The sequence below is a fragment of the Phodopus roborovskii genome, unplaced genomic scaffold, assembly GCF_943737965.1.
Source record: "Phodopus roborovskii unplaced genomic scaffold, PHOROB, whole genome shotgun sequence".
Lineage (NCBI taxonomy): Eukaryota > Metazoa > Chordata > Mammalia > Rodentia > Cricetidae > Phodopus > Phodopus roborovskii.
Genome location: NW_026126461.1, coordinates 16,041,543 through 16,054,988, shown reverse-complemented (window position 1 = coordinate 16,054,988; position 13,446 = coordinate 16,041,543). Strand labels below are relative to the sequence as shown.

The window sequence follows — 13,446 nt, the reverse complement described above, 5'->3', positions numbered from 1 at the left end:
AATTCTAGCATCTGTGCTAATGAGGAGCATATTCTATATAGCGTCAAACTTTCCATAGCCTGTCGTTCAGGGTTGGGAAAAATGAAAGACACTTGGGTATCAGCTATTACTTTCCAATGGGATGAGGTGATTCATAGAGGAGAAATGTCCCCAAGGGCCTGTACTAAATTCCAAACTAATTTCTTTGTTGTTGTTGTTGTTTTGGTGTTCAGTGTATGAGTGTCTTGCCTGCAGACATGTATGTGTACCATGTGCACACAGTACCTATAGTTGCCAAAAAATAGGGCATTGGATCCCTGGGATTGGAGTTACGGGTGGTCGTTCACTGCCTTTGGGTGCTGAGAATAAAAGCAAGGTCCTCTAGTAGAGCAGCTGGTGCTCTTAAGTGCTGAGCCATCTCTCTAGTCCCTGCCTTTATTTTAAATAGCATCCCTACCACAGAGACCTTACAACAGTGACTGCAGGGGAATGGACTGGGTTCCAGAAGGTTCCCTAGGCTGGAGTTCTATTGGCCACCTTCTTTCTGCCTGCTTCCCATCCCATACTTCCCTGACATGCTTATTATGTTGGGGAGGAAGTAAAATGTGTGTTTCCTCACTGGGATGCGTAGCTGTAGAGGATTAAGACCACTGTGATTCAGCTGTGAGGTGCGTTCTTTCTCTCAAGGAAGCTGTTTCTGGCCATCATTAAGATCAATGTAAACAGTTCAATAAGTTTATTGCAGTGGGTTCACTAATACCTTGGATGTTGTCGTCGTCGTTGTTCTGAGACAGAGCTTCATTATATAGACCAGGCTGTCCTTAATTCACCTCCCAGCCAAGTGCTTGGATTAAAGGCCTATGCCACCACGCCTGGCCTGTTTTGAAGTGTTAATCATCTTGAATGGATAACAGAAGAGGGGAACACACTGTCAGGGGTGATCTCTGAATCTTGATTTCTGTGTGAAGCTAGAACCTGGTGTTTTGGAGGAACTGGAGTAAATGTCAGAAGGCTGCCTCCTCTCGGGCCCCTTGCCGGGAAAGATGCTGAGCTCCTCTTTGTATTGATGACCAGCAATTGGAAATGGTGGCTGTGGCTGCCTTAGAACTATCATTTTGCTGTGTTAGATGCTGTACCATGTAAATGTGGGTGGTTCACTCCTCACACAGCCCCTGCACGTTTATATTAGAGAGAGGGGGTAGGCCGAAGCCTGGTCCTTGGCCGCAGAAGCCATCATGGACTGTGGGGTGGGGTTTGATTGGCATTTCATCACCAAGTTTGCTGGAGAAGTCTGAGACTTGCTTTCCACCTAGAAATAAGTAAAATGAGGGACATTCTTCCTCGCGCGGCACCAGCCGAGTTCGTTTTAATGGGGGTAGTGTCCCTGTTGACTAAGTGCCCCGATTGTTCTTCTCTGTGGTGTTTGTTACCCTGCTTTGGCAGCTTTGTCTGTAGAACTGCATTCCCAGGGACATGGACAGAGGATGCAGGGGAGCCGTGGCAGACTCGGCTCCTTCTGCCCTGTTTCTGGGGTAACTGCTAAGTCCAATATCAAGTGTTTGCTTTTAGAAAGAATATGTTTTAAGAGCTGTAGATCACACTTAAAATACTTTTTTGCCCTTTCATTACACAGACTTAGGAATCTTTATGTAAAATATCTTCAATATAGAAAGGTTCAGCTTTTCAATAGTTGTTGCTCCTGTCTACGGTGTGAAGACGAGAAGGCCACACCTGTACTCTGTTGTCTTTCGCTTGCTTGGTGCGCAGAGTTTTCTGGCTTATGAAGCACAGATTGAAATTCTGTGTCTTAGGAAGCGTTCCTCTGTTTCTTCTTTTTGCTAGTATTAGTCTGGCACATGGTGCTTTTCCACAAAGAACGTGGGGGGAAATCTTAGAGTTCACATAAGCCAGCTTTGGTTACATAAGCAAAATAGGGTGAAGGGGAAAGCCAGTGCTTTGGAGATTTTTCCTTGCAACATTTTATCTTGATAGATGACTTACATTGTCTATCGGGAAACATATGTCTGTCTCACAGTGGGGTTAATGTTTCCCTCATAGCAAGATTAAGTGGGCAAGAGTGGGACATTCCCTGGATGATGACTAAGGACGGCTAAAGTGTCTCCTCATCCACGCCTATCAACTGTTGTGTTAGTTTTACGCTCATCTCCTTATTACTCAGGAAAAAAACGTTGCTGCATTCGAAGTCTGCAGATTAACTGTGCCGTTTTTTATGTCAACGAATGAATTTCACTCGGGATTTATAGTTCAAGGGTTATGATGATTAAATTTTGAGTTGACCTATCCCTAGTCTCTCTTGTCCATAGATTTTAAGCTACTGCAAAATGACCAGCATCCATGAGAGTGCTTTGGGCTTGCTCTGATGCATTTAATTTAACCGGGATGGAAAGTAAGTCCGAACTCCCCCGTCACACTAAGGGGATAAAAACGTAGAGGACACAGAGCATTCGAGAGATGGAACTGGGACAAGCGGGACCCCTTCTCAGAGGAACTGCTTTCGTAGAACTTTGCTGAGTTTAGGGGACGGGAGGCCCAGAGATGAAGAGGTAAAAGGCCAGGCCTTCACGTGAGGAGCCTCACTCACTGAACCATTGCCAAGGACAGTTCATTAAGCTGGGTCTGGTCTCGCAAAGCTGAAACCACAGTCCAGTTCTTTGGGGATGAGGCTGGAGGGATTGGATGAGTTTGAGACCAGCCTGGACCTCATAGCAATGTCTCCCTTTACCATGAACGTGCTTTCAGGGCAAGCAGTGGGGAGAGCTAGCTTTCACTGCTGGATGGCCTTCTTCCCATCAAGACGATGCAAACTGTGTGAACCAGTAGGGGGCGGATCTTCACACTCACTTTCCTTGGGGATCTGTGGTAGAAAACCCTGCTTTATTTCACAGAATATATCACGGAGTCAAAATGCAACATCGCTATTTGAGAAGTCTCAAACATCAGGTTTCAAAGGCATGTCAAGTGTGAGGTGGGTGTCCATGGGCCCATGCTCCTCCTCGTGGGGTGTGTGACCGGGTCGCCATTGCACCAGCTTTTAAGGCGATCCAAGTTCATGGGTCAAGTCTGTCCCACTTTCAAACACGCACGGCCCATTTCCTGGGCAGCTTTCAAATGTGTCAGACAGGCTTCAACACCTAAACGTGTCCTTGGCTTTACTTTTATTTTTTTTAGTGGTGCTGTGTGTCAAACTGAAGGCCCTGCCTCGTGCTTGGCAACGGCGCCAGCCTCAAATGCACACCTAGCTCTAAGTTTGTTAGTTTTCATTTGAGGTGTGTGTTTGTTGTTTTGTTTGTGGGTTTTTGAGGTATGTCTCATGTAAGCTTAGGCTGGCCTGGAACTCATTATGTACCCAAGGATGACCTTGACTAATCTTTGTCTTTCTGCCTATGACGCCCATTCGCTGAAGTTAATGAATACGACACTACATCCATCTCCAGCACTTACTATTTTTTGTTTTTGTTTTTGTTTTTTGTTTTTTGCTTCCCTTTGTTTCTGAGGCTGAGCTCTTTATGTTGCTCAGGTTGGCCTTGAATTTATTAAGTACCCCTGGCTGGTCTCAAGCTTGTGATCCTTCTGCCTCCACCAACCAGGTACCTGGGTTAGCGCTGCACACCACCATGCTATGGTCTTCTGGTTTTAATTGGGTTGTTCACTCGGGAAGTCTCTGCCTTAGAGAACAAAATTTAGGAATCGTGTTCTTGGGATAAATGATGATGTAATCAAGTTCAGCCTCCTGTGAAGATCTCTTAATTTCCTAAAAATGTCATGTTCTACACAGGGAGAGTGCTTACTTAGGGCCTCGAGTTTAACTGTGGAAGCATCCACTGTCTTCCCTAAATCTAAACAATACACCCCATGAGAACACCTTACAATTTCATTTACCTAGGGCAATTCTTTAACATTTAAAAGAAGAGGAAATGGGCTCATACATGGTTTTTACTTAGCTTTTAAACATTACTTAATGTTCATTCTACAAAACACGCCCTTGAATGTGAAGGGTAGCTTTAAATGCATAGACTCAAATATGCAGCCTGAGTAGACACTGAACGGCTGCTCCCTCGCTTGAGAGGGCCACATCCATGTCCCTGATGTGCGCCGCCCTTCTCTAGGAGTATCTGCTGTGCCTCATCACTCCTTAGTAAACTCCCCAAGTTGGCTTCTTTCTCACTTGCCTTGAAATTCTTTTACACAGAACACTCAGGAACCCAACTTTCCCTCAGTGGAGACCTCTAGGGAGGAAGAGAAATCCTGGGGCTCATGGTGGCAGACAGGGATGAGCTGTATCTCTCTGCCACCACTGAAAGAGAGAGGCTGGCCTGCATCGCTCTGCCACCATTGAAAGAGATAGACTGGCGTGCAAACTTTGCTCTGAGATTTTGTGTAAATGCTGTGATTTAGCTTTGTCTTTTTTACTTAAAATATTATGTGGAAGATAGATGTAGATAAATAGGTAACAGGTAGATAGCTGGATAGATAGGTAGATGGGTTGATGGTAGATGATGATAGATATCTTTGAAAAGAGTATAAGACATAAAATGATTTTACATGTATATGCCTTCGTGAGTATGTATGTGTATGGACGTGCGTACATTTGTGTAGATATGTACGCGCATGCATGTGGAGGCCAAAGTTTGTGTGTTTCCCTCAGTTGCTCTCCAAATGATTCTTGGGAACAGAATCTCTCACTGAACTCAGTTCGCTAATTCGGTGAGCCTGGCTGCTCAGCAAATCCAGGGCTCCTTCTTTCTCTCCATCTTCAAAAGTTAGGGTTACAGGACTGGTCCTCTGCCTGGCTTTTCATGTTGGTGCTAAGGACCTAAACTTAGGTCTGTCAACGAAGCCACGAGAACATGTTTAAGGGGGTATCAAGGATTAATTAAGGTATGAAAAAGGAAAAATACACTCATGAATACAGGATATGGGCAAGGCCATGGGCAGAGCGAATACCCACTGCATAGACCCTCAAGGTCATGAACCAAGTGTTTACTGATTGATTCTTCAATCCTAAAGCTTATCTTTTGACATTGATGGGCTCCCCTCATATACTGTGTGATTTCTTTAGCTACTGCTGTGTGCTCATGCACAAATGCCACACAATTAAAGGCATGTCAAAGTCAGCACCTGTGCCTTTAAGCTTGATAAAGATAGCATTCATGTTTCGCCTGTTTCTTCTAAGCGATGAGGAACTCAGAAAACAAAATGCTGTCATGGCAGTATGAGAGGCAGTAACCATCTCATTAAATACAATTATTATTAAAAGCTTGAATCATACTCCCATTATCTTATCAGATGTCTCTCCACATTCTTCCTTTGAGAAGACCCCCAGGCCATTGTAATTACAGTGGAAGTGATTTTTGGCTTAAAGTTTAGGTTCCTAAAACAATTTTCCTATATAAGCATGAAAAAATGGCCTGTGTCGGCTTAATCCTTACGAGTAGTACGTTCATGGCACTTTATTCTTGACAGTGGCTCATTTCTCCTCTTGCTGTGTAGACCCAGTTAACTTGGGGGTCACTGGCAGACGTACCCTCCACTAGTGTGGGTGGTGCAACTCCATTTGACTCAAGTATTTATTTCTACCCTCTCTTTCTACTTCTCTCGTTGTATCATTGATTAAAGTTTGGTAGTAATTTTCCTGATAAGGACCCTCATCTCTCCTTCTCTGAGCCCATGTTCAGACGCTAATTCTCTCTTGCTCATTGTCTAACGATCTGCGGATGGTCATGTGAAGCAGGACATGTGTCCCTTCTTAACTAGCTCCTTTCTCGGTCCTGAGCATCTGTGGAAAGTAGGACCCACTGAGCTCTTTACTTCTCTTCCCTCCTTTTTATTTCCCGTTGTGCCCAATATCCGAGGCTTTAATATAAACCAGGAACAACTATGCTAGAAAAAGATGGCAGACAAGGGGACCGGAAATTAAAGCGAGCTTGACTGTGACTGAGCTTTGATTCTACAGATATGGCCTTGCGTGTGTACTGAACATGTGACAAGATGCAGGGCTGGTCACATCAAGGGAACACAAACAAGTCAAAAAACAGTTTTGTCCCAAAGAGCATAGAGTTTAGCGTATGGTAAAGAGGACTCATCAGAACCAATGAACCTGGGGTTGAAAGTGGGTAAGTTTTATGCAAGAGAGAGAGGCAAATGCTCTCAGGGTTTGCAGAGTGAACAGTTGCTGTGTGCTCAGACGTCACAGGTAGAGGTGCCGGAACTTGGTGGGTGTGAGGGACTAGGGGAGATCTGAACTACAGAGAGGGTCCAGGGAAAGCATCCCGGAGGGGAGGGGAAGGTGAACATCTCTATTTCCAAGAACAAGAGTGGTAGAAGTCACTTAGAAATGAGCAAGGGATAAAGTTTTAAAAGGGTAAATATTTCAACAGGCCTTGCTGCCTGAAATAAGCCTTGGGAAACTCTTGTCTTGGTGGTTTTAGTTTTAGTAAAGAGTGACCCGATTTGAGTTACTAATTAGGGCATCGGTACGGCTCTGCACACTGTAAACACAATTTGATAAGACGTGTGTATGGAGTGCGGAGGTTCAGAGCTGAAGGTAAAGCGAGGCCTGGGTGCGGGAGCAGAGGCAGCGTTTGGCATTCTAGGAGTTGGCAGGCTTATCTACCTATCCGTGGCCTCCTCTCCAGCCTGAGGCCAGAGTGAGGCCCTCTATGGGCTGAGGGCCAAATGTCCGCCCTGTATGGCCAAGGTTCATTTACTTGCTCTGATTTTGAGAACCTGTCGTATTCTAGACACAGAATGTGCAAGTCTTCTCTCAAGTTTCCCCTGTAAGACTTCGTTTTATGCCTACGTATTCACAAGCATTTTCCTGAACTTGGGATAGAGTGCTTGTGTAGCACCATACTCCTTAGCACCCCGTTACACATCCAAGGGCCACATGTGTGTAGCTCTTGAGGCATGTGGAAGATACTTCACACCCTAACACGCAGTTTCCCAGGTTCTCTGTAGGTTTTCAGGCCCTTGAAGTAATGATACTCTAGCAAGCATGTTTAATTTATTGAATGCACTCAGTTTAAAAAAAATAGTGTTTGTATGTGTGTGGATGATATGGTGTGTGTGTGTGTGTGTGTGTGTGTGTGTGTGTGTGTGTGTGTACCTATGACTGATTATGTGTTGTGTATGTGTTAGCAGGCATGTGCTACAGTGTATGTATGGAGATTGGAGAGCAACTTCAGTACTTAGTTCTCTCTCCCCACCATGTGGGTCCCAGGGATCAAACTCAGGGCATCAGGCCAGGTGGCAGTGGTTTTACTCTTGGAACCATCACACGGGCTCTAACTATATCTATCTTTGATAACAAAGTAACTAAATTTCAGAAGCAGAAAGGACTTGGGATGGGGGCTTTTCCATTGTTCTCTGTAGGAAACATTTATGTTCTTCCTGCCACAGAAGTCATGTTTACATGCTAAGCACAAGCTCTGACAGAACGTGTGACTGACAATAGATCAGATAGTGATTTTAATACCTTCCAAGTTTAGTTTCAGTGTCTTGGGACCCCCTCCACACACACGCGCATGCGCACACACACGCGCGCGCGCGCACACACACGCGTGCGTGCACACTTTTAACTAACTCATCCTCCAAAATCCCTGCAGCAGCCGCTTACATCCTTTTATTGATTATGTACTTTATATGTGAAATGTACATGGTTGATGACTCCTTATTGACAGGCTGATTCCTCATTTTATGACTTGACCGTGATTCAAGAAATTCAAATGGGAAAAAGAAAAGTATTTCATCAGAATAGTAATAGTGTTAATAATTCTCTCAGAACTTTTAGAGTCCGGATAGTGAGTTCAGAGTCTTTGATAAATCGTCTTATCCACGGGGTGTCAGCCACATCAATAAATGGGAGCAATAGCTGCCATGAAATTACAGCCAAAACTAGAGAGAGAGAGAGAGAGAGAGAGAGCAGATTAATGTGAGGGGAAGATGCACCTTTCAAACAACAGAGTGTCTCAGTTGTGCATGAAAAACTACACATGCGATCATTATTTGGAAGTTGTGCACGCTCTGTTTGCCCTACAGCAGAATCAGGGGGCAGAGGGAAAGCTACAAATTCAAAAGCATAATCAGGTTACACAGAGCGTGAGCACAGGTTATTCTCCGAGTTGTAATTGACTATTCCTAGAAAGAAAGACAATACTGTGTAATTTAGATGAAAAATCTTTGGATTGTTTTGCCATTCCATATGATATTAAGGTACAGCTGAAGAATAAAATAAATAAGGCTGCAAGGAACTATAATATTCTGGGCAACGAGACGTGAATCATGTGTCTCACGTCAATCTTTGAAGCCTGGATGGCCCTCTTTTAAAAGGAAGAGAACAGAGCAGCCTGTACAAGGGGTCAAAAGTGGGGGGGAGAGACAAAAATTAGATCATGGCTTCCGTGTAGCCATAAAATGCTGGTATGAAGTGACTGAGGCTAGCTTGGTTGGAATGGAGACTTTCTTTTTAACCATTGCTCTTCCGAACACTTAGGGGGAGGTGCTGTCAAATGGCAGAGACGGTAGAGTACTTCAGAAGTGGCCCTGGGTGTGATCCCCAGCCCTACACAATCCCTGTGGCCACAGCACTTAAGAGGAGGAAGAGAGCCTGAGGTCCAGGGCCAGTCAGGGATTCCAAGGCTTCAAGAAGGGATCGATATTCCCACAGCTTCCGTGTCCCAGTGTTCCCGTCGTTCCTGATTCTCCCCTGCCCCCAGGCACCTTAAGTCAAGAGGGGAGACTGTGGCACTGCTTGGCCACTGAGTAACCGAGAGCATGCTGTGATGACAGAACCTCATGTGTTGCTCCGGTTGAGTTCAAATGCTGAACCAACCCGAACCCTCCTAACCCCCTGGAGAAGGGGCTCTAACCCCTTTCACCCAAGCAAGACTCAAGCCAGGAGGTTGGAGCAGGCCCTGTTGGCAGTCGGGGGTAACCCTCCAGTTCTGCTCCGCTCTGTTATGACTTCGGGAGCCCCGTCTACTGGAGTGATAGCCTTCCTTCTGCGCTCTAATCCCCTTCCTTCCCCTTCTCGGAACCTGCGGCTTCCTGCCTGGTTATTCTCCGGGCCAATTCCATTATTCCCTGTGGCTGGCTTATTTTATCTGTCTCACAATGTTCTCCCTGTGGGCAGTGCCCATCACCGCCCAAAACCTTGCATCCAAGCTCCCTCCTAGACTATTCTCAGCCCTGACTGGGGCTCCAGAAGTGAAGCTCTTATGTACTCACCAAGCCTTCTCTGCCAGATCCTGGTCCGTGCACGCTTCTGTGGGCATCTCTCAGGCCTCACATTGCTGCCTCTGGCAGGTAGTCTTTCCAACTCTGTTCCCTGCTCCGCACCAAGTAGGTCCTTGCATGGTTTCCTGAGTTGTTGACAGTGACTAGATCTCTGTCATGAGGGCATGAGGACTCAGAGCTCTGTTCCCTTGATCCCCCTCAGTTACAGTACCTGATGCAGGAGAGGGACTTACTGAAGAGGCATGGGTTTGAACCCAGTGTCACAGGAACACGCATACCCTGTCTTCTGCTGCACTGTGGCTGTTGTTGATGTGGGACATCTGGGTGAGGCATCCACACTTCTAAAGGCCAGAAGTTATTCCTCTCCCATCTCTCACCCCTCATCCACTCTAAGGGGAGCCCACACAGACACCGTTTTCTGGAAGCGCACAGGGCCTGCTACCACATAATGAAGGCAGGGCCTGCCTGTACTGAGAGGCAGCCAACAGCCACAGGTGCCTTCTCGTCTGGCTGTGGGAAGCTAGTACGCACCTAATTTTGACTTGGTGTTTGCGGTTTTCTGCTTCTCCTAGACATCTGAGTGAGCCAGGTGGGTGGTCCCGGGCAGACCCCCATCTCCTCAGGGGTGACCGTTGTGCTTCAAGTGACACCATGATCACGCTGCTATGCCGCTCGGGGCTCCAAGACAATTCATTTTCTTGACCTGCAAGGGAAAAAGTCCAAAACGAGTCCTAAGTGAGGGCGATATTGAACTTCCCCCCGACTGGTAACAAGGCCCCTTAGTGCTCCCCTAAAAGGACAAGGACTTTGCCCCGCCAAAAGCTACATCATGGCTTAGGCGAAACACTCAAGGGAAAACACCCACTTGGTTGGCAGAAGCAAGCACAAACCTGTGCGAGGCAGCCGTCTCTCTTACACCTTGCGATGTGTGAGTCAGAGCTTACTTTTTCATGTGAGACTATTTTAAACTGAAATATTCTCTTCCTAAATTCTTTCTTTCTCAGTTGGCGAATTTACTATAAAAACAAAACAACAATAAAAAAAACTTAAAAATCATTTTGCTATGTTGAAAATAAATTTGGGGAACTAGCCTCTAGCTAGCAAGGTAAACAAAAATGGCTGCCAGTATGCCAACATTTGAAAGGAAAACAGAAGATAGTTTGCAAATTACACATTTAAGGTTGGAAATTAAATGAAGGTGGAGGTGGTTGGACCTCCGTTTCTGAATTTGCAGGGTGGCTTTTTTGCATTTTTGAAATATACATTCTCTTAGCACCTATACATTTCACATAGATTCTTCTCAAACAACATATTTAATGTAACAGTCTCCTCTGTATCAGCCACCTGGTGCTGTGCCCTCCGGGTCTATGGCAGTGAGTGTTCTTCAGCCATAATTATTATAAAATAATTATCATTAATACTTTCAACACTTAACTAGACAGCAGGTTTGAGGGCTACCCATCCAAGGAAAAAACAAAAAACAAAAACCAAGGATTTCCTGTCCTCTTGACATTGTCAGAAGTAAAATAATTAATAATAATAATAATAATAACAAAGTCAGCAGAAGTTCCTCCCGAAGGCTTTACTTACAGTGTGCATCATTTTGTCAGTGATGAAGGAAGGAAGGTGCATGGCTAGAAGGCTCCTTTTCAGTAAAAGTCAGTCGCCGAAGCCGGCACTAAGAGGCAGTAGACGCGGCATCTGGGACAATCATATCGGCACTGTAGGAGAAAAGCATGTGAGCGTGGCCTCCTCTGCCCGACGCCCAGCCTCATCGGGCCAGGTCACAGCCATGTTCTCTTGAATGAAAAATGTAGCATGAGTTGCGTTGGAAAGCAACGGGGGTCCGTGTGCTTCCCAAGGAGACCTGGGCGGCTATCACCCACCCAGCCCGTCCCCCACGGTGACATTCGGGCACAGACCCGGGGCCAGTGCGGCTTTTCAAACGCAGGGGAGCACGCCGGTGGAAAACACAATGGAAAGGGGGAAGGCGGGCGCAAACTCTCGCTCTTCATTATCAAAAGTGGGAAGCGAGCCTGCGATAAGCTTGCTCATAAAACTGCTCTGTTTAGGAAACTCCAAAGGCCATCCAATCCTGATGAGGCAAGGAGGAAACGCCTTTAAAAAGTGGGTGGAGCTGAATGAATTGGACATTACACTCATGATAGTCTTCATCGTGAACTCACTTAGCAGAGGAAATGGATATTTCATCAGACATGGATTTGACATTCCATCACATTATACCATCTGTGGGACGAGCCGTGCGTTAGAAACAGGCAGGCAAAGCGAGCTGAGACACGGCCGCTCCTCCGAGGCCCCGGTTATCTCATTTAAACAGATATGAACCGTGGGTGCCAGTGGCATGATCGCCAGCTGCTGCCCACTTGGGGAATAAATTGCTTAGAAGGATCCTTTTGCTTCCCAGATGTGACCTACATTCAGATTTCCAAAGGTGGGGGAGGTTGGGGGGTCTCTATTGTGTTGAAAAAAAAAAAACAATTGCTGGTTAAAAAAAAAATGCATGGCAAATGAGCTTATCTCACTTTCCCAGGTGTGTGGGCTAATATGTGATGGAATTATTGTTTCATTTATGAAAAATAATTGAGGAAAAAATGTTCCAGCAAATCAAATTTGGATAAAGGCTTAGGGATGGTTACTGTGCTGCTGGCAGGGTTTTAATGGGAGGAAGAATGGGTGTTAAAAGAGATAATAAAAATATTTGAAAGTGTGTTTGAGAAGTCTCTTACAAAAGGGTCAGACGTGGGTGTGCTGTGGCGGAGTGAAGTGTTGAACAGGAGAACAATTACAGTGCCTTCAGTACCTAGGAAAGCTGCTTTAGGAGGGAGGGAGGGGGAGGGAGAGAGAAGAGAGGGAGGGAGGGAGGGAGGGAGGGAGGGAGGGAGGGAGAGAGAAGAGAGGGAGGGAAGGAGAGAGAGAGCCCAAAGCCTATCTGTCTGCTGGCTCTGATTAAGCCATATTATTCCGTTGGATGCAGGGGGAGACGTTTAAATGTAACGTCTTTATTTTGCCTTACACAATTGTTTTCCTCTTCATCTCCAGGGGCCGTTACTCCCAAGCCAGTCCCTGAACCTGAGAAGCAAACCGACCACACGGTTAAAATTGCTGGCGTGATCGCGGGCATCCTGCTGTTCGTTATCATTTTTCTTGGAGTTGTTCTGATCATGAAGAAGAGGTGAGCTTGCAGCTGGCTGCCCTACGTGGGGCTCGGCGTTTGCCGGGTCACGTTGTGCGTATGGGAAGATCCAGTTGCTGGGTAGGCAGTGGAGGTCAAGACACAGCTGTGACCGGCTGCAAACATCTTTACTCATGTAGCATTTGCAATTAGGAGACAGAAATTTAGAGTAAATACTTGGAGGGAGGGGGTGAATCTAAAAAGCATATCATAAGCAAAACAAAATGAAAAGCATATCATGCCAAAATGAGTACAAGAGCTCCATTTCTTCCCACGGGATAATATAAAAACTATGTGAAATGGTTTTATCTCCTGACAAGTATTTGGTCTTGATGACTGACAGTTCTTGCACTTGATGTTCCTGAGTGTGTGAGGAGGAAGATTTCCCTCCCATTATAATGAAGGCTGGGGATGGATTTCTTGAGTCGGCGCCCTATGTTGGCACTATGCTAGAGTAGTTCATTAGTACAGTGCCCCATGAGAAAGCAACCTCAAAGTTCAGACCCAAAGTTGAAAACCAGAGCATCCACAGGTGAATGCTAAGTCATTAGAGCGAGTTCGTGTCACTATATGGTTCTGTCTGGCTAAGGGAGCGACCGCTCCTTGGTGGAAGAGATGAGGAAATCTGGCTAAGATAGGTAAGTGATTATTCTTTCCTTCTCTGGTTGGAAAACATCCAGTGCCCACTTTGGTATGAGCGAGTTTTTAAAAATCCGCCTTAATAATAAAGTCTTCAATTATATAAAACGACAAACAGAAATATAGATGCTTTGGAAGCAGTGTGGTAAATGGCCCCAGACGGAGGCCTGCTGCTTTGCTCTGTAGGTAAAAGCAGTTGTAGGCAAGGAATGGGGATGTGGTCACGGGCGGAGAAGGTGAAGCAGGCGAGCCTGCTGGAGTCATATCATGAAGGTTGTGCGGCCATGGGAGGATTCTGTCGAGGAGTCTAGCTGATTGTGGTCTCAGCTAAAGTTGTATATTCAGATGTGATTTAGCAAGGAGGGAAGCTCTCGTAAGGA

At 45.8% G+C, this 13,446-nt stretch overlaps 1 protein-coding gene across 1 annotated transcript in view; it reads left to right on the top strand.

Annotated features, from left to right (window-relative positions):
• Nucleotides 1–13,446, top strand: part of Ptprm (protein tyrosine phosphatase receptor type M) — a 449,915-nt gene that overhangs the window by 251,620 nt on the left and 184,849 nt on the right. The window contains exon 14 of the mRNA XM_051190901.1: nt 12,295–12,427. Coding sequence (XP_051046858.1) covers nt 12,295–12,427 — 133 coding nt within the window. The remainder of the gene's footprint in view (nt 1–12,294; nt 12,428–13,446) is intronic.